We start from the raw sequence: 22,960 nt of genomic DNA, 5'->3' as shown, positions 1-22,960 counted from the left end.
ATATGAGGGTAGAGCCCCAATACAGATTTGGATTCCAACTTTTTCTGAGGCAGACTGTCCTCAAGAGTGGTCATCAAACAGAGTACAAGCCCATAGTTTTTTGCTAGCGTGCACCCCCTTCTGGATAAGGTTATTCAAGCCACCATTGGTACTAAATAGGTCTCTTTCAGACCCTTATTTAAGGGAAGGTGCATAAGACAGACTTGGTCTACTGGGTCCTAGCAGTGGTGAGCAGGCTTCTCAGGAAGGTAGCGTGGGGGCATGAACTAGGAACAGTCAGACCCGATAACTTTAATATCCAGCACATTAATACTCTCTATGAAAATACATTATTTTTCATGCCCTTGTGGCTACAGTTTCCTTTTAAAAAAAAAAATCGCCTATTGTTAGGATAATGGGGAACTGCCAATAATTGTGTATCGCTGGTGTAATTTCATGTATTTTGTAAATTAACCACTGTATGTAAATATCGTTGCAGTTTTATGTTTTTCCATTTACACATTGTTAATGTATGTCAATCACAAGCCATGTATTTAATATGTATCGTATATCGGACATGAAGCAAATGTCTACACCAAATATGTTTGAATTGACTTTGAAAGAAATGTTATTCTTACATTGAAAGCATATGAACCTATCGGTCATCTTTTTTTTGCCGCATAAAATAAATAGCGGTAAAATAGATAACCAGGTATCCTCCCTCTTTTTTGCACTATTGATTATACGTCCATACCTGGTATGCTGAGGACGAGAACCCCTTTTTTGTATACATCATAAATTAAATGTGCAGTCAGTTTATGCTTTTTACATGGTCTTACCCCTCTTACCCCTGGGGGTGTAATTGGTAGGTTAGTCTCTGATTCAATAGTGCTCAACTAGCATGGATCTAGTGACTTTGTCCCCCCATCTCCCCCCTCCCTCCCCCCTTTGTTACCTCTGTTCAATCCTGCGTGGTATGGCGGCCCTGGCTTCCGCACAGGTGTGGATCCACCTGCTGCAGCCCCGTCTGGCCAGTGAGATGGATGAAGCCTTGCTTGAGCTGTTTGCTTTTGTCAAAACTCGTATGAGAACCCTCCAGGCTGATATGACCACCAGGGTAGTTGCAGCCCTGACTGGGCTTTGACATTTACAAATGAAGTTGCCAACATAATCAGCAAAAAATCAGTTGCCGCCCGACTTGGCAGACACAATCACCACAGCAGTGGTTGCGGGGTTGCAATCCTGACTGGGCCTGTACCTTCACAAAAGCAGTTACTAATGCAGTCACCAAGGTAGTTGTAATCCTGTGACAAGATCACTACAGTAGTTACTGCCTTGACTGGGGTGACATGATCACCAAGGTAGCTGCGGCCCATCTGTGATCTTGTTACTAAGACTATATTAGTTTCTGTTTTCTATTATGTTTGCTTATTAGTAACACTGAGGTCGTCACTGTCTGAATAAGGTTCAATAAGTGAATAAATACCTTTGGCAGATGTAGATTTTTTGAATTTGTTGAAGAACCATGACTAGAAGCAATGTTTTACTTTGAATACAGATTGTTTTGTAAATGTGTATTTGTGGCAGTTTTGTGTAAATTGCCTTTGACTTACTTTAACATCTCTGGATTGCTTTGACTGATGTTGTTTGTTTTGATTTTAGGATATTATGGTGATGGATTGAATGCCATTATTGTATTTGCGGTTTGTTTTATGCCTGACAGTGGGCAGCCTAACTATCGATACCTCATGGATAATCTTTTTAAGTAAGTAGCCTCACCAAGTATGTTTATTGAAATTAATCACTGATAGACAAGTGCATACGTTGTGCTCATGTATTCCCTTTGCTCATATATCCATCTGCAGACAAATATTCACACTCATTCTGCACTCCCGCTGCCCCTCAGTCCCCGCACCTTGCCCTCTACATAGTTTCCAGCATTATAGCTTGCTTTCATGGTACTGCATGTCCACTGGAAGTCTCTGCGTTTTAGACTTCATTTAATGGTTTAATTTCCACCACTAATTCCTGTATGTTCTGAGTCAAGTTGTAGTTTCATGCTGAGTTTGGTGCAATTCAATTTAAGTGGTTTGTTTTGCAGTGGAAAGCCAATATTTCCCTGTGGGATGAAATTGAAATCCCTCGCCTACCTCCCACATCTATGTCGGTTCCTAGCTTCAACCCCCGGGATGGATCTGCACGAAACTTGAAATGGCAAAATGTAACCTTGTGACCTAGGCAAGAAGAAATGTTGTGCAAATTTGTCTGTTATTACCACCTACGTTATTAGCAAAACAAAAAGGACTGTTCGAGTCATATGAGCTGCAGATCCACACACTGTGCATAGATCGCCACCTGGTGTTGGGCCCGGTTGTTTGCCCTTGTTTTTGTATTGGAATAGTCTTTTGAGGTCACGAGGTAGGTGACTCCTCCTTTGGATCATAGTGCGCATGGGCATTGGCTCCATTGTCAGATAGTTTTTTTCCGCCATCGGGCTCGGATGTGTTTATCGCGCTCCAGTTCGGTGCTGTTACTGATCCAACTTTCGACGCGCAATCCTTCACCCTTTCTCCGGTATTGTTTCGATCGCGATCCCTAATCATCGCGCATCTCTTCAAGTTCGAAGTCTTCGATTCCGGTCGTCGACTAAGGCCTTCGAGCCTACCTAGGCCTTTAGATCTTGCTCATGGAAAGGACTCCTTTTAAGAAGTGTCCTCAATGTGGATCAAAGTTTCCACACACAGATCTTCATGAGGTGTGTAACCTCTGCCTTTCACCGGAGCACGAGGCCAGAGACAGTCCAACTTGTGCCTCTTTCCGCTCCAAGAAAACCATTCGGGATCGTCTAGCTCGAAGAAGAATGGCTCGCTTGTCGACATCCATTCCCGGCGACATCTTCCAGGAGGGCGTCAATGTACCAGAGCAGGAGCGGGTCGAAGAAGGCCTCGTCAGCACCTCCGAAGTCGATGACTCCAACGTCGAAGACATCCCTCCTGGGCAGCGGGTCGTAAGTAGTAACGCCGACCCCCTCCCACCACCACCAAAAAAGGCTTCGGTAATACCTTCACCTTCGGGCCTAGGCGCACACTGGGACAATACTTCTCACACCCCGCCTTGGGGCCGGCAAAAAAGTCGACAAATAAGCCTTCAGGCCACTCGGGATCGAGTCAGCCTGCCGTCTGTGCCGAAACCCAAACCCCAGCACCCAAAAAGAAACCGTCGTCCTCTTCCGTGCCGACCACTGGTTCCACATCAGTGCACTCTGCATCGAAACCTACTGGTACCGACCCCTCAATTCCGAAAAAGTCCTCGGAACAGAGTTAAAAGCGACTTCCAAAGAGTACGGATGCGCAACCTTCAGATTCGGTACCACGCAAGCCTTCGGAACCGAAAAAACTGCACGAAAGACCAGCCTCAACCAGAAGAGTTTTACACCGGATCCAACCCCCAAAAAACTCTACTTAAAGACCCAAGAACAGGTAAAATGACTCCACTCCAAAAAGAGACCAATGGACATGCCACTACCACTCCCCTACACCATCTCGTCACCTCTGATGACGGGGGGGGGGGGGGTGCAGACGATGAACCACTAGGGGAATCCTAGTCCGCCTCACACACCAGACCCATGGGACGATTATAATACACCAGATGTCCCTAATGTACTACAAGATGATATCTATCCCGCTAGACCTTCCCCTCCAGAGGACACGATAGGTTTCACCCAGCTTGTTCATAGAGCTGCACAATACCACAGGGTAGTTTTACACACAGACCCTGTGGAGGACGATTTCTTAATGGACACATTCGATACATCCCAAAGGTCCACTTCTGTTCTCCCTATGTTAAAAGGGGTACTCAAACACTCACATGAGGTGTTCAAAGATCCTGTTAGGGCTAGGGTTATTAACCCCAAGATAGAAAAAAATACAAATCTGCCCCAGCAGACCCTGTTTACATCAAGGGACAAATACCATTGGATTCTTTAGTGGTCTCCAACGCCAGAAAGAGGGCTAACTCACAAACGTCAGGGGATGCTCCGCCCCCGATAAGGAATCAAAATTCTTGGACGCTTCTGGTAAACGTACAGCGTCGCAAGCAGCCAACATTTGGCTAATCGCCAACAGACAAGCTTTGTTGGCTAGATACGATCGGGCACACTATGATGAGCTGAAGACCCTATTGCAACACCTTCCTGACAAATACAAGACCAAGGCCAACGACCTCATACAGGAGGGTAAACTCCTAACAAACAACTCCATTCGTTGCGCTCTAGGCATGGCAGACACCGCCTCCCGAGCCATTAAAACAAGTGTTCTTCTACGTAGACATGCATGGCTACGCATTTCTGGTTTTAAACCAGAAGTACAAACTACAATACTTAACCAACCATTTGATCAGGAACACCTATTTTGCCCTGCCGTGGATTCATCACTAGAAAAGATGAAAAAAAGACAACGACACGGCTAAATCAATGGGAGCCTTGCAATCGCAAGCTGCCAGATGTTCTTTTCGTCGCTTCTCTTACAAGGGCACCTCCAGAGGTTATTCCTCTGACAACCCCTCCACGTCCTATAAAAATCCCACCCAGACCTCATTCACCAGAGGTTATCAAAGAGGGGGTTACAGAGGCAATAACAAAGGTAGAGGCAAAACCCAATGACTTCCCTCCACTCTCCCCCCCCCCCCCCCCCCCCCCCCGACCATTCCACTCCGGTCGGGGGAAGATTGCTACAATTCCTACCTGTCTGGAACAACATCACTACAGACAGGTGGGTGAGACCAATCGTTCATTCAGGATATTGTCTAGAACTCACCTCTACCCCCCCAAACCACCCCCCCCCCCCCCAAAACATACCACCCAGACAGCGCCCAATGTCATCAGAACATTTATCCCTGCTAAAGCTAGAGGTACTTTCCCTCCTACAAAAACATGCTATAGAACCAGTTCCCCTGCATGAGCAAAACACAGGGGTTTACTCCTTTTACTTCCTCTTTCTGAAAAAGGACGGCTCTCTGAGGCCCATCTTGGACCTCAGACCCCTAAACCTGTACATACAATCGGATTATTTTCACATGGTAACACTTCAACAGGTCCTTCCTCTTCTCACACAAGGCGATTTCCTTGCCACTCTAGATCTCAAGGACGCCTACTTCTATATTCCCATTCACACTTCTCACAGGAAATATCTCCGGTTTGTAGTGGACGGTCAGCATTACCAACTCAAGGTACTCCCATTCGGAGTCACCACAGCGCCCAGAGTCTTCACCAAATTTCTAGCGGTGGTTGCAGCTCACCTAAGAAGACAACAAATTCACGTCTTCCCATACCTAGACGACTGGCTCATACAACCAGTGTGTACATCACACTTGCGCCACATTCCAACTACTCCACGACTTAGGGTTTACTATAAACCACGCAAAGTCTCACCTACAACCGTCCCACATACAACAGTACCTCGGTGTTATAATAAACACCTCAAAAGCACTTGCATAGCCCAGTCCACCCAGGATAGCAAGCATACAACGCCTCATAACAAAATTCCAGCCGCAACTCTCTTCCAGCTCGAGTGTTCATGCAGTTGATAGGGATGATGACCTCTTCATCTTTATAGTACCTCACGCAAGACTCCAGATGTGTCCCCTACAGGAATGTTTAGGACGTCAATGGAACTAGGCTCATGGTCAGCTGACAGATCTGGTATTGGTGGACGGCCGCACATATCACTCTCTGCAGTGGTGGAACACCAAAAACCTTTCCAAAGGGCGACCGTTTATCGAGCCGGTTCCACAGATTGTGCTAACAGCGGACGCATCGCTCTCCGGCTGGGGAGCTCATCTATTACATCAGGGCAGGTGGACGCCTCAACAAGAGTTACTACACATCAATCACCTGGCGTTACTAGCCATATTTCTGGTGTTAAAGTCATTCCAGAAACAAATTTCAGGCAAAGCTGTCCTAGTCCGTACCGACAACATGACAGCAATGTACTACATACAGAAACAAGGCGGGACACACTCCCTACAGCTCTCTCAGCTAGCACAAAGCATATGGAGATGGGCTATTTCCCAGAAAATCTTTCTCCTAGCCCAACACTTTCCGGGAGTCCAGAACAACATAGCAGATCTATTAAGTCGTCAGACGCAACAGATTCATGAGTGGGAACTTCATCCGCAAGTTCTTCAACCATTTTTTCACATGTGGGGGCAACCAGAGATGGATCTCTTCGCCACACACAAACGCCAAATGCCGAAGCTTCGCCGCCAGATATCCACACCCATTGTCCAATGGCTATGCGATATGGATGAATTGGTCAGGCAGATTTGCGTACGCTTTTCCGCCTCTCCCACTCATTCCACTGGTGGTGCGCAAATTGCAGCAACACTCACTGACTCTCATCCTAGTTGCTCCAACATGGGCCAGACAACCGTGGTACACCACATTACTGGAACTATCTGTAGTCCCGCACCAAAAACTACACCTCTCCTCACGCCTCTTAACCCAGAACTGTGGAGAGATCAGACACCCGGACCCAGCACCGCTCAACCTAACGATCTGGCTCCAGAGGTCTTAGAGTTTGGTTACCTTAACCTTTCCCCTGACTGTATGTTTGCTATCAAAGAAGCTAGACTCCCCACCACTAGAGCCTGCTATGCAGCCAAGTGGAAAAGATTAGTGATATATTGTCACAACACCACCAGCAATCCTTTAGATGTGTCTATTCAACACATCATAGGTTACCTACTACATCTCCAAAGGTGTAATTTAGCATACATATCTATTAGGTTATACCTCGCTGCCATAGCAGCCTACTTACAAAATAGACAACCCATGTCGCTATTCAGAGTACCTGCCATCAAAGCATTTATGGAAGGCCTCAAAAGAATCATTCCTCCGAGGGTTCCACCCTCACCTGTGTGGAATTTAAACATTGTTCTCACGAGATTAATGGGCCCTCCATTTTAACCTCTGCACAAATGCAAGTTACAATTTCTAACATCGAAAGTCGCTTTCCTGGTGGCCATTACTTCCCTTAGAGTCAGTGAGCTACAGGCACTGACTATTCAAGAACCATTTTTACAACGCCATCATAACAAAGTGGTGCTCAGAACCAATCCCAAATTCCTCCCTAAAGTTATTTCCCCCTTTCACCTCAACCAGTCTGTGGAGTTGGCAGTATTCTTCTCGCAACCACAAACAGTCGCAGAAAGAGCTCTTCATACTTTAGATGTAAAAAGAGCACTCCTTTATTACATTGAAAGAACAAAAGTTTTTCGCGAGACAAAACAACTTTTCGTTTCCTTCTCACCACCACATAAAGGTAACCCCATATCAAAATCTGGAATTGCAAGGTGGATTGTCAAATGCATACATATTTGCTATCACAAAGCAAAACGTACACTATCTATTCCCCCTAAAGCCCACTCTACCCGAAAGATAGGGGCTTCAATGGCATTTTTAGGGAACATTCCCTTAGATGACCTCTGCAAAGCAGCTACATGGGCTACACCGCACACATTCACAAAACACTATTGTGTAGATGTGCAAACAAAACAACAAGCTAATGTGGGCCAAGCTGTACTCAAAACCCTATTTCAAACTACTGCAACAGATACTGGTGGTCGCTGCTAAGGAGGAGTACTGCTATACAATCTATGCACATTGTGTGATCTGCAGCTCATATGTCTAGAACGGAAAATGCTACTTAGCAGTATGCATCTGTTCTTGGCATGTAGAGCTGCAGATCCACACGCGCCCACCCACCTCCCCGGCTACCTTTATCTGTTCCAGTATTATCTTATTTAGATACAGCATACATGGGCATCTTTTCTGTTTCTCACAAAAACTCCATTTACCTGCTGGCGAAAAAACAATCTGACGATGGAGCCGATGCCCATGCGCACTATGATCCAAAGGAGGAGTCACCTACCTCGTGACTTCCTAAGACTTTTCCAATACAAAAACAAGTGCAAACATCCGGGCCCAACACCAGATGGCGATCTATGCACAGTGGGTGGATCTGTAGCTCTACATGCCAAGAACAGATGCATACTGGTATGTAGCATTTTCCTTTCAGTGAACTGTGCAACTTAATCCGAGATGCACTACCATATTTGCTAGCTGTGTAATGTCTATCTTTCCTTCCTTCCCCTACTTTCCATCCTTCTTGGCAAGCGGGGAGCAAGAAGGAGGGAGGTTCCCAAAGTGCTATTTGCCAATTTAATTCGCATAGGCTTCTTTGATACAAAAGAAAGGCTCAATGGAATTATACCAACCTTGCCACAAAGTTAACACTTTACTCGAGGTTTATGCCTGTGTTGGTTTGATGTAAATCCATTCAGTAGTTTTCGTGAAGTGAGTGTTTAAAGAGGTACTCATTTTGGCCATGAAGAGGTTACATTTTAGGGGAAACTGCTTGTTCGAGGCATATGAGCTGCAGATCACACACTTAGGATAGTAGATCGCCATCTGGTGTTGAGCTCGGATGCTTGCAGGTTGTTGTTGTCTTCGGAAGAAGTCTTTGGTCACGAGATAGGTGACTCCTCCCTTGGACTACAGTGCGCATGGGCATCCACTCCATCCTCAGATTGTTTTTTTCCGCCATTGGGTTCGGATGTAACTTTTTCCAACTCCGGTTGAAAATCTCAAATACAAGCTTTTCGAAGCGAAAAAACTTCTACAACTACATCGAAGCACCTTCACTCGACATCTAATTCATCGGCTCGATTCCGGACGTCGACGCGGGCTGCTGGGCCTATCCACGCCGTGAGGCCTACGGCTCATGGAAAGGACGCCGTTTAAAAAATGACCCCAGTGTGGAGCAAAATTTCCACACAGTGACCATCACAAAGTCTGCAACCTGTGCCTATCACCGAAACACGACAAAGCCAGCTGTCCAGCCTGCGCAGCATTTCGATCCAAAAAGACCATTCGGGATCGAAGAGCTCAACGCCTTATAATGTCACAGAGACCAGCTCCGGAACCAGTAAACATCTTCGACGGTCCCGATGTCCCGGAAGAGGATTCCAAGGAACTTCAAATCATCTCAGAAGCAGACGACTCAGACGACCCCATTACTCCGGGGCAACGTGTGAGTACCACTGCCCCTGCCCCAACCCCTCCAAAACCTAAGGCATTGGTCAAGACTTCACCAGCTGGCCTCAGTCGAGACCGAAAACACCCTTCAGAAGCCCCGCCTCCAGGCTCGGCTCCGAAGAAACATAAGCCTTCCGGTGGCTCGGGCCCGAGTAAGCCACATGTAATTGTACCTTCGGCACCGAAGACAAAAGACCCCTCGGCACCGAAATCGGATCCGACACCTTCGGCACCGAAAACATCGAGGCCCATAGATAAACCGGCACCGAAAGTTCCCAAGCCGAAAGACAACTTCGGCACCGAAACCTTCATCGGCACCGAAACCACCGGCTAAGGACTATAATACACCTCCTAAAGCCAAAGACTCTACCGATCAACCAAAACCTCGATCGGAACCGAAAATCGGCACCAAAATCTGTTCCTGAAGAACAAGAACTTTTCCATCCAGATCCAACACAAAAAAGGATCTATATTAATCCAAACACTGGACATGTCACTGCAGTGCCATGTAAGAAACGGAAACTGGACACACCTGCCCCAGTTCCTATAAAAAAGGACTCTGCAACATCACCTATTCCTCCTTCCTCTCCCATACGACCTTCTACCCCACCCCCTCTGCCTACACCACCCTTACCTCTACCATCTCCATCACATACACCACCTCCACAGGATGATGATGATAACCTAGGGGGAGGGGAGTGATCCTTATAATACTAATGATCCGTTCACGGATCCAGATACCGTACCATTGTATTATTGGGCATACCCTCTACCAGATATACCTGACCCTACACCATATCCCTCCAACCATCCCCTCCAGATGACCCCCTGGGGTTTGGGCAACTAGTAAACAGAGCAGCACTTTATCATGGCGTCACCATGCACTCTGATGCACCCGAGGAAGACTCCCTCTTAGACACTTTTGAACAGTCTCAGAAGTCGGTACACATTTTACCTATGCTTAAAGGGGTGGTAAAACACGCCACAGAAGTATTTAAAGACCCCGTCCGTGCCAGGGTGCTAGACCCAAGAATTGAGAAAAAGTATAGACCTACCCCAGAAGATCCTTGTTACATCAAAGGGCAGCTCCCTCTGGATTCTTTGGTCGTTTCCAACGCAAGGAAACTCGCCAACTCCCAAACCACGGGAGATACACCACCCCCGGACAAAGAATCTATTAGAAGCCTCGAGCAAACGGGTAGCAGCACAAGCTGCTAATCATTGGCGTATTGCCAACACCCAAGCCCTATTAGCACGCTACGATAGGGCTCACTACGATCAGTTGGAGAATCTGCTACAACACCTGCCAGACCAATACAACACCCAGGCAAATGACTTTGTACAAGAGGGAAAACTTATCTCAAATGCGTCAATTAAATGTGCACTTGACGCCGCAGACACCGCCTCTCGAGCACTAAACACAAGTGTACTTCTTAGACGCCATGCCTGGCTACGAATTTCAGGCTTTAAGCCAGAAGTACAAAGTACCATACTTAGCCAACCTTTTAACCAAGAACAGCTGTTTGGGCCAGCAGTTGACAATGCACTCGAAAAAATGAAAAAAGACACCGAGACTGCTGAGTCCATGGGAGCATTGCAGTCTCCACAACCACGTGGCTCCTTTCGACGCTCCTTCTACAGAGGAGCCTCTAAGATTATTGGAGCAGACACCTTCTCTACGTTCAAAACCTCTACACAAACATCTCCTAGTAGAGGATATTTTAGAGGAGGATATAGAGGAAACAACAGCAAGGGACGAAATCGAGGCAATACCAACACTCGAACCTCCCCCGCCACAAAACAGTGACTTTCCTCCACTCCCCCCAGACCATTCCACTCCAGTCGGGGGAAGACTCAAACAGTTCCTACCTGTCTGGAACTCCATCACAACAGACAAGTGGGTAAGACAAATTATCCAGTATGGTTACTGCCTGGAACTCGCCACTACCCCTCCACACATACCACCCAAGCAGCGTTCCATGTCACCAGACCATCTTACGCTCCTCAAACAAGAAGTTCTCTCATTGCTTCAAAAACACGCAGTAGAACCAGTTCCCTTACAACATCAGGGTACAGGGGTATACTCACTGTACTTCCTAATCCCCAAAAAGGACAAGACTCGAAGACCAATACTCTACCTCAGACTCCTAAATCTGTACATAAACTCTGATCATTTCCATATGATCACTCTTCAGCAAGTGCTCCCACTACTACAACAAGGCGATTTCCTTGCCACACTAGATCTCAAGGACGCTTATTTCCACATTCCCATACATCCTGCTCACAGGAAGTACCTAAGGTTTGTGGTGGACAGACAATACTATCAGTTTACAGTCCTTCCATTCGGGGTAACCACTGCGCCCAGAGTATTCACCAAATGTCTAGCAGTAGTAGGAGCGCATCTCAGAAGACAACAAATTCATGTCTTCCCGTATCTAGACGACTGGCTAATAAAAGCCAACTCATTCAACAAATGCGTTATACACACTCACCAAACTATTCAAATCTTACACAACTTGGGGTTCACAATAAATTACCCCAAATCTCATCTCCAACCCTCCCACATACATCAATATCTGGGAGCCACCATAAATACCTCCAAAGCCCTAGCATATCCCAGCCCAGCCAGGATAGCCAATATACGAGCTCTCATCGTAAAATTTCAAACCCATCACTCTCTTCCAGCAAAAGTGTTCATGCAACTGATAGGCATGATGGCGTCATGCATCTTCATTGTGCCTTATGCAAGACTTCATATGTGTCCCTTGCAAGAGTGTCTAGCACATCAGTGGAATCGGGCTCACGGACAACTAACAGATCTGGTGTTGGTGGACAGCCGCTCACATGGCTCTCTGAAATGGTGGAACACAATAAACCTGTCCAAAGGGCGGCCGTTTCTCGAGCCTCTTCCACAAATAGTGCTAACAACGGACGCATCACTCGCGGGGTGGGGAGCCCATCTCCTAGGACACACCACTCAGGGCAAATGGACCACTCACCAAAAAGTGCTCCAGATCAATTGCTCGAACTACTGGCAGTATTCCTAGCACTGAAATCATTCCAAATACATCTCCAAAACAAAACTGTCCTCATCCGGACGGACAACATGACAGCCATGTATTATATACAAAAACAAGGAGGCACACATTCTCTCAGCTGTCCCAGCTAGCACAGAACATTTGGAGATGCGCCATTCCCCAGAACATATACCTGCTTGCAGAACACCTTCCAGGGGTTCACAATCAGATTGCCGACCTGTTAAGTCGACAGACTCAACAGATCCACGAATGGGAATTGCATCCACAAGTCCTACTCCCCTTTTTCCGAAAATGGGGCCAACCAGACATAGATCTGTTCGCCACACACAAACGCAAAATGCCCAACCTTCGCCGCCAGGTTTGCCCACCCACAGTCCAAGGGCAATGCAATATGGATGAACTGGTCAGGCAGATTTGCGTACGCTTTTCCGCCTCTCCCACTCATTCCATTCGTGGTACACAAGCTCAGGGAACAGTCTCTCAAACTGATCCTAGTAGCCCCCACATGGGCACGCCAGCCCTGGTTCACATCGCTGCTGGAACTCTCCCTACTTCCACACCAAAAACTGCATCTCTCCCCGTCCTTACTAACCCAGAACCATGGAGAAATAAGACACCCAGATCCAGGTCAACTGAACCTAGCGATCTGGCTCCTGAAGTCCTAGAGTTCGGTTACCTCAACCTACCACCAGACTGTATGAATATTCTAAAAGAGGCCAGACGACCTACCACTAGAGCCTGCTACGCTGCAAAATGGAAAAGATTTGCCATTTACTGCAATAACAATGATATACGCCCACTGGATGCATCCATACAGAACATCATTTGCTACTTACTACACTTGCAAAGATGTAATTTAGCGTACTCATCCATACGTCTCCACCTAGCAGCATTAGCAGCCTACTTGCAAAATCGTCAACACTTGTCAATATTTAGAGTACCTGCGATCAAAGCCTTCATGGAAGGCTTTAAGAGGATTATTCCCCCCAGATTACCACACCCTCCAGTGTGGAATCTAAACATTGTTCTTACAAGGCTCATGGGACCCCCTTTTGAACCTCTGCATAAATGCGAACTACAGTTCCTCACATGGAAAGTGGCTTTTCTTATTGCTATCACATCCCTTAGACGGGTAAGTGAAATCCAGGCTTTAACCATACAAGAACCATTCCTACAATTACACCGCAACAAAGTGGTTCTTAGAACAAATCCGAAATTCCTGCCAAAAGTCATATCTCCGTTCCATCTTAACCAATCAGTAGAGCTACCAGTGTTCTTCCCAAATCCGGACTCGGTAGCTGAAAGAGCTCTTCATACCTTAGACGTTAAAAGAGCCCTACTTTACTACATTGACTAAACCAAAGCATTCTGCAAAACCAAACAATTGTTTGTTGCTTTCTCTCCACCACATAAAGGCAACCCCATTTCCAAATCGGGGATAGCCAGGTGGATAGTTAAATGTATCCAAATATGCTACCACAAGGCTAAACGCACACTAACAGTTCCCCCTAGAGCACATTCCACACGCAAAATAGGGGCTTCCATGGCATTCTTAGGAAACATTCCCTTAGAAGATATTTGTAAGGCAGCCACATGGTCTACAACACACACCTTCACTAAACATTACTGTGTTGACGTGCAGGCAAAACAACAAGCTTCTGTAGGTCAGGCTGTCCTTAAAACTTTATTCCAAACTGCTGCAACTGATACAGGTGACCACCGCTAGGGGACCTGTATCTGTTCCAGCATAGTCTGACTTACACATTACACATGGATATCGCTCTCTTTTTACAAACTCCATCATTTCCCATCATGGCGAAAAACAATCTGAGGATGGAGTGGATGCCCATGCGCACTGTAGTCCAAGGGAGGAGTCGCCTATCTCGTGACCAAAGACTTCTTCCGAAGACAACAACAACAACCTGCAAGCATCCGAGCCCAACACATGATGGCGATCTACTATCCTAAGTGTGTGGCTCTGCAGCTCTACATGCCAAGAACAGATGCATACTGGTAAGTAGCATATTCCTTACAACGCAAGCTGAGCCTCAGGTGCCATTTCCACGCAATCGGAACAATGTTTGCCTAAACCACGCATCTGCTTTAATTATGCATATACCTTAACCACACATATGCGTTGTTAAGGCAGCCGGCAGTTTAGGTGTGCGGATGGGTGGGGAGAGGTTCAGAAAGGATCGGTTAGTGTGGCTGAGTTTGGGACGGGAGGGTGGGGGGGGGTTAGGGCTCATTGTGGGGGTTTGGGGTCGTTTTTTGGCAGGGGGGCAGAGCTTTAGGGTGAGGTGGACGGGGTCGTTTTAAGGGCTGGGTTTTATGGCTGAGGGGAGGGGGTGGGGCAGTTTTCAGGGTTAAGGGTCCGTTTTAGGGCTTACGGCTGGGGTCACGGTCCTTTTTGAACAGGGGGAAGGGTTAGGGCGAGAAATCTGAGTCGTTTTAAGGGCTGGGGCTGGATGGTTTGCAGGGCTGGGTATTGGGTGTGAAGGCGTAGGGAGAGTGGGCTGAGGTGTGCAATTTACCATGCTTATCCCTGTAGCAATCATGCCTTTACAAAGACATACCTTGTAAAGGCATGCGTTGTAAAGACGCAGTCGTAGTTCAGATTGCGTTGGTTTGGTGCACACAACCCCATTTTAGAGATCTGTTGATAGATGGAAAACTATATTTTTAATTTGCCCTTAATTTTGACGTTCTTTGACAAAATTGTACAAAATTTAGCAGATGCTTTACATTTTTACATTTGCATGTTTACATTTGTCAGATTCATCAAAGTGACAATTTTTTTAAAAGGCCCTTAAAAATGCTTTTATTTGCTAATAAGAGTGGCATTACTTGACAATTCCACATAAAATTTGGCAGATATTTAGCAGGTTTAATCTAGGAGTATGACCATTGTTCAGATCTCCATCAAAGGGGGGCAAATTTGAAAAGGACAAAAACCTTTTTCAATGGGCTGATACCTTTGGGGCTCTGTAGAATCTGCATACAATTTGGCACGCTCTTAGCACATCAGGCCCATTGCAGGAATCTTCAGTTTCGGGCAGATCCAAGAAGGGTGTTCACAAGAAAATTCAGACATTTACCATATTTAGCTTACCTTTTTTTTGTTTCATGCAAATTCATTAGAAACTGACATAGGCGCGCAGATGTGGCATTTATATATTCTGATAATATGCTCCAATCTTTTATTGCCTCCATTGAACTTGTTGTGGGCCCAGAAATATTTCCATGAAGCCTAATGCTAGAATACATTTATTTTCTGTCATTGTACCATAGAAAAGAAAATCGGTCCTCTTTTGTGCTTGTTGTATCATTAGTTTAACATGTGGACAAGTCTAATTTCAGGTCGAGTTATTTAGATCCACTCTAACTGCGAATGGGTTTTGAATTTTAGGATTTCAGGCAAGACGTGTCTTGGTTCTAAATTCTCCATGTATGAAGCACATACAGTTTCGTATTTTAGTGTTCTGCTGTATGTGAAGGCTAGTTCCTATGAACCAATGGCTACCAGTGATCTAAAACTAGAGGCACACAAAGCTATTTTATGTTTCATTAGTGTTAGTAGGAGACTAAGCAATGTAACATCTCATCGCTTTGTGTTTCTAGGCAACCATTTTTTCTCAAAACTCATCCATCTTTATCTACTTTTCCCACTCCGGTTTTAACAAAATTCATGAGATTGTATCCCTTTTTTCGATATTTACAATGGAATGCAACGAGGACGCCTACAGCCTGGTATCACATTTTATTTGAGTTGTGCTAAGGCCTCCACAGCTTCCACTGACGGTGGCCCTCACCCTGGCTGGCAGGTTTTCAAAATTTCCATCATTCACTGATACTCTCCCGTGTACTGAAATTCCAAAGTCTGTAGGAATGGCAAATAAAACATGTAATTGATTTTCATGTAATTATAAGTAATGTAACACAAAGGTCCAAAAATCTGATATCTTTAAAATCATGTTCAAGACTTAACCGGATTTGGAAAACGATTAAATATCTAGGCCACATGCACAAAAGAGATCGGACACAGTGTAACTTTTGTATTACAATATGACCACACACCTCCCTTTGAGGTGTGAGGTACCATCCGAGCATTTTTGCTGCAAATTGTTATGCCACAAAAAGTCACCATCTGACCACTTCATGAAGATTGAATAAGGAAGGAGTCCAATTGCAAGCCCTTGGGAAAATTTGCAGATGCTGACATGGGGGACTGCATCAGACAGCAGGCTTCAAACCTAGCAGCTGCAATGAACCCGTGTCTGTCTAGATATGCTGAATGTACACTATTACATTTTGACAGCTTATGTTTTGTGAATAGTTTCTACATGCCCTTAACGGTTGCTAAAGTTTCAATGCAATGGAGAACCAAAAATGGTCACACAGTATTTGTGCATTCTATTGCAGTTTGCAAGCAGGATGGATCATCCCTAGGCCGGGCGCTTTCCTTTTTGACTCGCAATGGATCGCCATGCTTTAGTTACAGTTCATAATGAATTTCAGTGCCCTTTATGCAGTGCGTATTGCGACCATGTACTTGCCCTGACCTACATATTACAACTTCTTTCAACCATCGACCCACCTGGCATGTAATGTTTAAGTGTTTTAGAAGCTAAGCTCGGTATACTGTGAAATCCCACACATAATTGTCTTTTCACAAACATGCACCACATCACATACAAATCTGTAGGCTGGAACAATCCGCAAACCTCTGACATTGGTAAATAATTAATATTCAATACATTTTAGGCAGCTTTTTTGTGGAACCTTGATACCTTGTTTTTGTTTTGACAGATATGTCATTGGCACTTTGGAAATGCTGGTAGCCGAGAATTACATGATAGTGTATTTAAATGGTGCCACTACGCGACGGAAAATGCCTAGTTTAAGCTGGCTCAGGAAATGCTATCAACAGATTGATAGACGGTAAAGTTAAGGATCATGGAAAGCACTGTCTGCACTATATTATTATTATTACTTTCCAATCGTAACTGGCGATGCATACTTTGCTGTGAATTTTATGCTCCTATGTAAAAGCAGAGAAAATGGCATGTTTTGTTGCATTTTCACTAAATGTTCGTATTAACTGTTGCCTCACCAATAACGACTGGAGCAGGAGTGCTAAGAAGTCCTTTGATTGCAACCAGTTGAACTTGCTACAGTGTAAATGTTTTTGCGAATAATATAAAACTGGTCCATACTTGCACTGGGTAACATATCCAAAATTCAACATTTCCATTTGCTTGCATGCACAGCTTTTGTAATGAATGGGTTGAGTTCATCCATGTCCCATATTCTGTTCCTATTGTTACAAATTAACACACCTGACAACTAATTAGTAAATAAGCTGTTACTCAGTCATATAAATGTATAAGATCTTGCAAACATGTTGAACAAGCACATCATTCAGAACTCTATGATGTTATTATATAATGTGTAAAACATAAGTAATTTGCAATTAATTGATTTATTCAAATTCTTATATGCTCTTTGGTTTTTAAAGTTGGTACATTTGTGCCATCAAACTCCAGCTCTACTTGTTTCTGGCAGAACTGTTTACTTTGTGGGCATTGTACTGTATCCCATTGAGAATTAGAAAAATCTTTATTCGATCTACAGAGATCATAAAAGGAAAACACATATACAAACAAAATGCATATATACATATACCTCGTGCCGTTTCATTACTTATTTAACTCATTATAGTAATAAGAACACCCGAGAGTGATAAAATAGATACAATACATAAAAACATGCATAAAACAACATTCTGGAAAATTTGAATTAAAAAACTTTCATTCGTCATCAAGTTTATATGCCCAAAGAGATTCAATAAACAGCCTAATCTATCATTGCTTTTCTTGCCGAATAGCCTGTTTCGGAAAAGCTGAAACAAAAAACAGACCTCAGGCGAATTAAAAAAAACTATTGATACAGCAGGGCTACTCTGCACTTGGAGAGACCCATTTTGTGAAGCAACAGCTTTAAAAAATGCTCTTGTACTGGGCTGTGCAATTTGCAAAAAAAAAGGTGCAAGGGTGTTTGCCCAGAGTGGTTATCACATGGGCAATACAACAGTGTTTCCCTCTTTATCTGTAACTTTTTTAAAACAGAGGGACCAATATATTGAAATCATTTAAATTTTAAGGTACGTTAATTATATGCATGTTTTTATGTATTGTATCTCTTTTCTCGCTTTCAAGTGTTTTTATTACTATGATTAATTAAAAAAGTGATGTCATAGCCCGAGGTATAGGTATATATGTATTTTATTGTTTGCATATGTGTTTTTCTTGTATTATCTCTAGGGATAGAATAAAGATGTTTCCGAATCTTTTCTGATTCGGTATCCCATTCCTATTTATCCCAGTTAAATGGTTGCAAGGGGTCCTGACTTTTGAGGTGAATCCCTTGACACGCGTGTCATAAGAAGGCCCCTGGAAAGAGGTTGCTGTGCAAGGAAATTCTGATGGATACATCTGCCAGTGGATTCCTCACCTTGTGATTCCTCACCTTGTGAATATCCCCTGCGCCAGCAACGTTCGGAAACTTTTGTAGCAGTCCACGCCGATGAGGTCGAAGACGACGTCACAGAGACACGGCTCCGCTCGCGACTCCGCTGACGTCACCGGCTCCATAAGAAGACCTCGTCGGCGTGATGATGTCGGTTCCCTTTTTTTCCGCGCCGACGACGCCAACGGATTTCGGGAATCGTTACTAGTGGCATTACTTGTTACTTTGTGTATTTTCTGGAATTTTTCTGTTCTTCTTTGATAATGTCAACGAGGAAGTCTGGTTTCAAGCCTTGCCGAGAATGTGGCAAGCGCATGTCTATCACCGACCCGCACGACGATTGTGTTTGGTGTTTGTCTTCAGACCACGATGTGGGAGGTTGCTCAAGCTGTCGTAAAATGAGCTCGAAGGCGCTTAAAGAAAGAGAGGCGAAGCTCTTCATCGCCCGAATGAAGAAGAAGGAAAAAAGAGGAAGAAGGAGGTCTGGATCCAGGTCGAGGTCGGCGTCCAAGTCGACTTCGGGGCATGCTTCAAAGAGTAAGAAGCATAAAAAGAAGAGGAGGCATTCTTCGCATCCTTCCGATATATAGGTTCGGCTTCGAAGACGAAGTCGCCTACTCGATGTCGGAGAGAGTCAGTGTCTCCTTCTCCAATCCCGGCTTCGCCTCCAACTCCTTCTTCTCCGGTGACTTCGCTGGTTCCGGCTGCTTCTCCAGTGCCGGTGTCATCCCCGACGCAGGTTCCATCTCCGGCTCCAGCGAGTCCTCCGGCTCCGTCTCCGGTCCCGGATGAGGATTGTCAGGCTCCGGGTGAGACTGTGACGCCTCTTGTTCCACCGTTGGCGCCGGCAGGCCAGAGTCCGGTGTTACCTGACCAGTATCCTGTTTTTCCTGGTCCAGGTCAGGACCCTACGCATTACCTAAACGCTATGTATGGGGTGTTTTCAAGGGCCATGTATAACCCTGGTGCACCTATGGGTCCGAAGGCTTTCAATTTGGGAGTGCCGCAGGTCTACCCTCAAGCACCGTTTATGCCATTCTTTCCAGCGACGCCGTCTTGGCAGCTGCCGGCGCCGAGAACATCGACGCCGCTTCCCTCTTCACCGGCGCCGACTCGACTTCGTTCGACGCCGGCTGCACCGGCTGATCCGCGTTAGACGCCACTGCCTGGCGCCGTCGGATTCGCACACGGCGCCGCCGACGCCGCAGATCCGGATTCGTTCAAGGAGGGAAGCGCAGTGAGTGGTGGATGAGAGACGCTTTCTGTTGGAAGAGGCTGAAGAGGGAGAGTTAGTGGAATCTGATGATGTGTTTGAAGAGTTAAAGGAGGCAAGTGGACTGGAATTGTCTCCAGAGTGGGAGATCACTCCACCATCGGATGAACCCTCTAAAGAAGCAGCACCATATCATGCGGTGATTAGAAAAGCTGCGGAATTGTTGGATCTCCAATTACCAACAACAGAATTTAAAGCTAATATTCTTACTGAGGTGTTGCATTCACCTACTGCGGTCTCGGAACCCTTGCTACCCTTTAACGAGGCTATTATGGAACCTATGCTAGAGGTATGGCGCAAACCTTTTTCAGCTCCTGCAGTCTCCAGGGCAGTTGCGAGGAGATATAGAGTGGCTCCGGGGGATCCTGAATTTTTAACTTCGCACCCTTCGCCTGAAAGCTTGGTAGTTCAGGCGGCTTGTTCGGGACGATCAAAAGGGGCTTTTCCTCAGGTTCCAGGAGACAGGGAGGCTAAGAAGGTGGACCAATCGGCCAAAAAGGTCTTTTCATCAGCCAGTATGGCTCTTAAGTCGTCAAATGCAATGTGTTTGTTGGGGCGCTATATCCATGCGCTTATGGACTCGGCAAGGAAGTTGGCACCAAAGCTGTCAGAAGAGGATAGGGCCGGCTTCAATGAAGTACTGACTGATGCCCAGGCGGCAGCTCGCCAAGTTATCCAAAGTGGTCTGGACACAGCAGACTCAGTTGCCAGAGTCATGGGGTCTTCGGTCGCCACCAGGAGGGGTGCGTGGCTGAGGTCCTCTGAATTCTCCTCTGATGTGCAGTCAACTTTATTAGACTTGCCTTTTGATGGGTCTGGTTTGTTTGGGAAGAAGGCGGATGCTGCTCTCGAACGATTCAAGGAGAGTAAGGCTACGGCTAGGTCGTTGGGCCTTCAATCCCAGCCGAGAGGAACTTTCAAAAGGTATAGAGGCTTTGGTAGGGCGATTTTTCGCTCTTACAGACCAGTCCAGCAGCAGCAGCAACAACAGCAAGGCTTTGTCCAAGGGATACAGAGGAAGAGTTAGGGGTCGCTCACGTGGCCGTCAACTCTCCTCCTCCTCCTCCTCCTCCTCTTCCTCTTCCTCAGTCCCTCCCACCTCCGCAAAGCAGCCCTAGATTCGACATTCCGGATCATGCTGGTCCTGTGGGGGGCCGGCTTACCCATTTTCTACAAGATTGGGAATCTGTAACTACAGATCTCTGGGTTCTAGATCTTGTAGAAAATGGGTACGCCCTTCCCTTTCGGGAATTCCCTCCAAATTACCCTCCTTGCCAAGGGGCTTGCTCGGAGGACCACCGTCTTCTCCTGCAGGAGGAAGTCCTGAAGTTGTTTCAGAAAGGTGCGATAGAGGTGGTTCCAGAGCAGGAGAGGGGTCAGGGATGTTACTACCGGTATTTTCTGATTCCGAAAAAGGACGGCAGGTTGCGTCCGATATTGAACCTCAGAATCCTGAACTTTTACCTGAAACAGGAGAAGTTCAAGATGCTCACCCTTGCGCAGGTTCTTCAGGTGCTGAATCAGGAGGACTGGATGGTGTCGCTCGACTTGCAGGATGCGTATTTCCACATCCCCATCCTGAAGTCGCACAGGAAGTACCTCCGGTTTACGGTAGGGTCGCAAAATTATCAGTTTGCGGTCCTTCCGTTTGGTCTTACTTCGGCACCTCGAGTCTTCACAAAGGTGATGGCGGTGGTGGCAGCCCATCTCAGAAGGTCGAGGATTTCAGTTTTCCCTTATTTAGACGACTGGCTGATCAAGGCGGAGTCGTCGGAGAAGGTGCTGCGTCATCTGCAGGATACAACTCGTCTGTTGTACAAATTGGGTTTTTCGATCAACGTGCCCAAATCTCACCTGGTGCCCTCTCAGCGCAACCTGTTCTTAGGTGTGGTACTGGACACTACTGTGTGTCGAGCATTCCCTCCTCCACAAAGGATTCTCGACATACAGGAAATGATTCCTTTTATTTTTCAATGGAGCGGTCGTTCCAGTTCTGAAGGTCCTTCGCCTGCTCGGTCTGTTCGCCTCCTGCATCCTGTTGGTCAACCATGCACGCTGGCACATGAGGGCGCTACAGTGGTGCCTCCGCAAGCAGTGGTATCAGCACAAGGGAGATCTCAGGGAGTCTGTGAGGATCTCCAGAGAAGCTGCAGCGGAAATGTCTTGGTGGAGCGTGGAGGGCAATCTGTCCCAAGGGAAGCCCTTCCATCTACCTCCATCGGTGGCCAAAGTGATAACGGATGCATCCACTTTAGGGTGGGGTGCTCATCTGGGGGATCTGGAGATCAAGGGTCTTTGGTCTCCGGAGGAAAGGTTGCTTCACATCAACCTTCTGGAATTGCGGGCGATTCGTTTGGCACTCCAGGCCTTCCTCCCTTCCCTTCGCGGTCAGTCTGTTCAAGTTCTGACGGACAACACGACCGCGATGTGGTATATAAACAAACAGGGAGGGGTGGGGTCTCTTGTCTCTGCAGAGAGGCCCTGCGTCTATGGTCCTGGGCTCAGGACCATCGGGTTTGTCTGATGGCAAATCATCTGGCCGGGGTGTTGAACGTGCGTGCGGACAGTCTCAGTCGGCAGTTCTCCGCCGACCACGGGTGGAGGCTTCATCCGGAGGTGGTTCGTCACGTCTTCCGAATGTGGGGAACTCCTCGGGTGGACCTGTTCGCCACTCACGAGAATGCTCACTGCCCGTCATTCTGCAGTCTCCAGTATCCGATGCAGGGAGCGTTGGGGGACGCGTTTCAGTTGAGTTGGGGCTCACGACTCCTTTACGCGTTTCCTCCCATACCCTTGATTCCTCGGGTTCTGAGGAAGAGTCGCCAAGACCAGGCCCAAGTTATATTGGTTGCCCCGGATTGGCCAAGAAGGGTGTGGTACACAGATCTTCTCCACCTCTCCTCGTGCCCTCCGCTCCGTCTCCCTCTGAGGGCAGACCTTCTCTCGCAGTCGGAGGGGCAGGTTCTACACCCCCACCTCCAGAGCTTACACCTTCATGCCTGGAGATTGAACGGGGCAACCTGAATTCTTTCTCTCTCCCGCCAGATG

At 46.5% G+C, this 22,960-nt stretch overlaps 1 protein-coding gene across 5 annotated transcripts in view; it reads left to right on the top strand.

Annotated features, from left to right (window-relative positions):
- BNIP2 (BCL2 interacting protein 2) overlaps positions 1–22,960 on the top strand; it is a 204,630-nt gene that overhangs the window by 133,943 nt on the left and 47,727 nt on the right. For all 5 annotated transcript variants that reach the window (XM_085643699.1, XM_085643701.1, XM_085643700.1 and 2 more), the window contains 2 exons: positions 1,642–1,744; positions 16,921–17,052. In XM_085643699.1, coding sequence (XP_085499825.1) covers positions 1,642–1,744; positions 16,921–17,052 — 235 coding nt within the window. The remainder of the gene's footprint in view (positions 1–1,641; positions 1,745–16,920; positions 17,053–22,960) is intronic.

This window comes from Triturus cristatus, chromosome 3_1 (assembly GCF_964204655.1).
Source record: "Triturus cristatus chromosome 3_1, aTriCri1.1, whole genome shotgun sequence".
In the NCBI taxonomy this organism is placed as follows: Eukaryota; Metazoa; Chordata; class Amphibia; order Caudata; family Salamandridae; genus Triturus; species Triturus cristatus.
The sequence above is the reverse complement of the archived record's forward strand: the minus strand, read 5'-3'. Positions and strand labels throughout refer to the sequence as shown.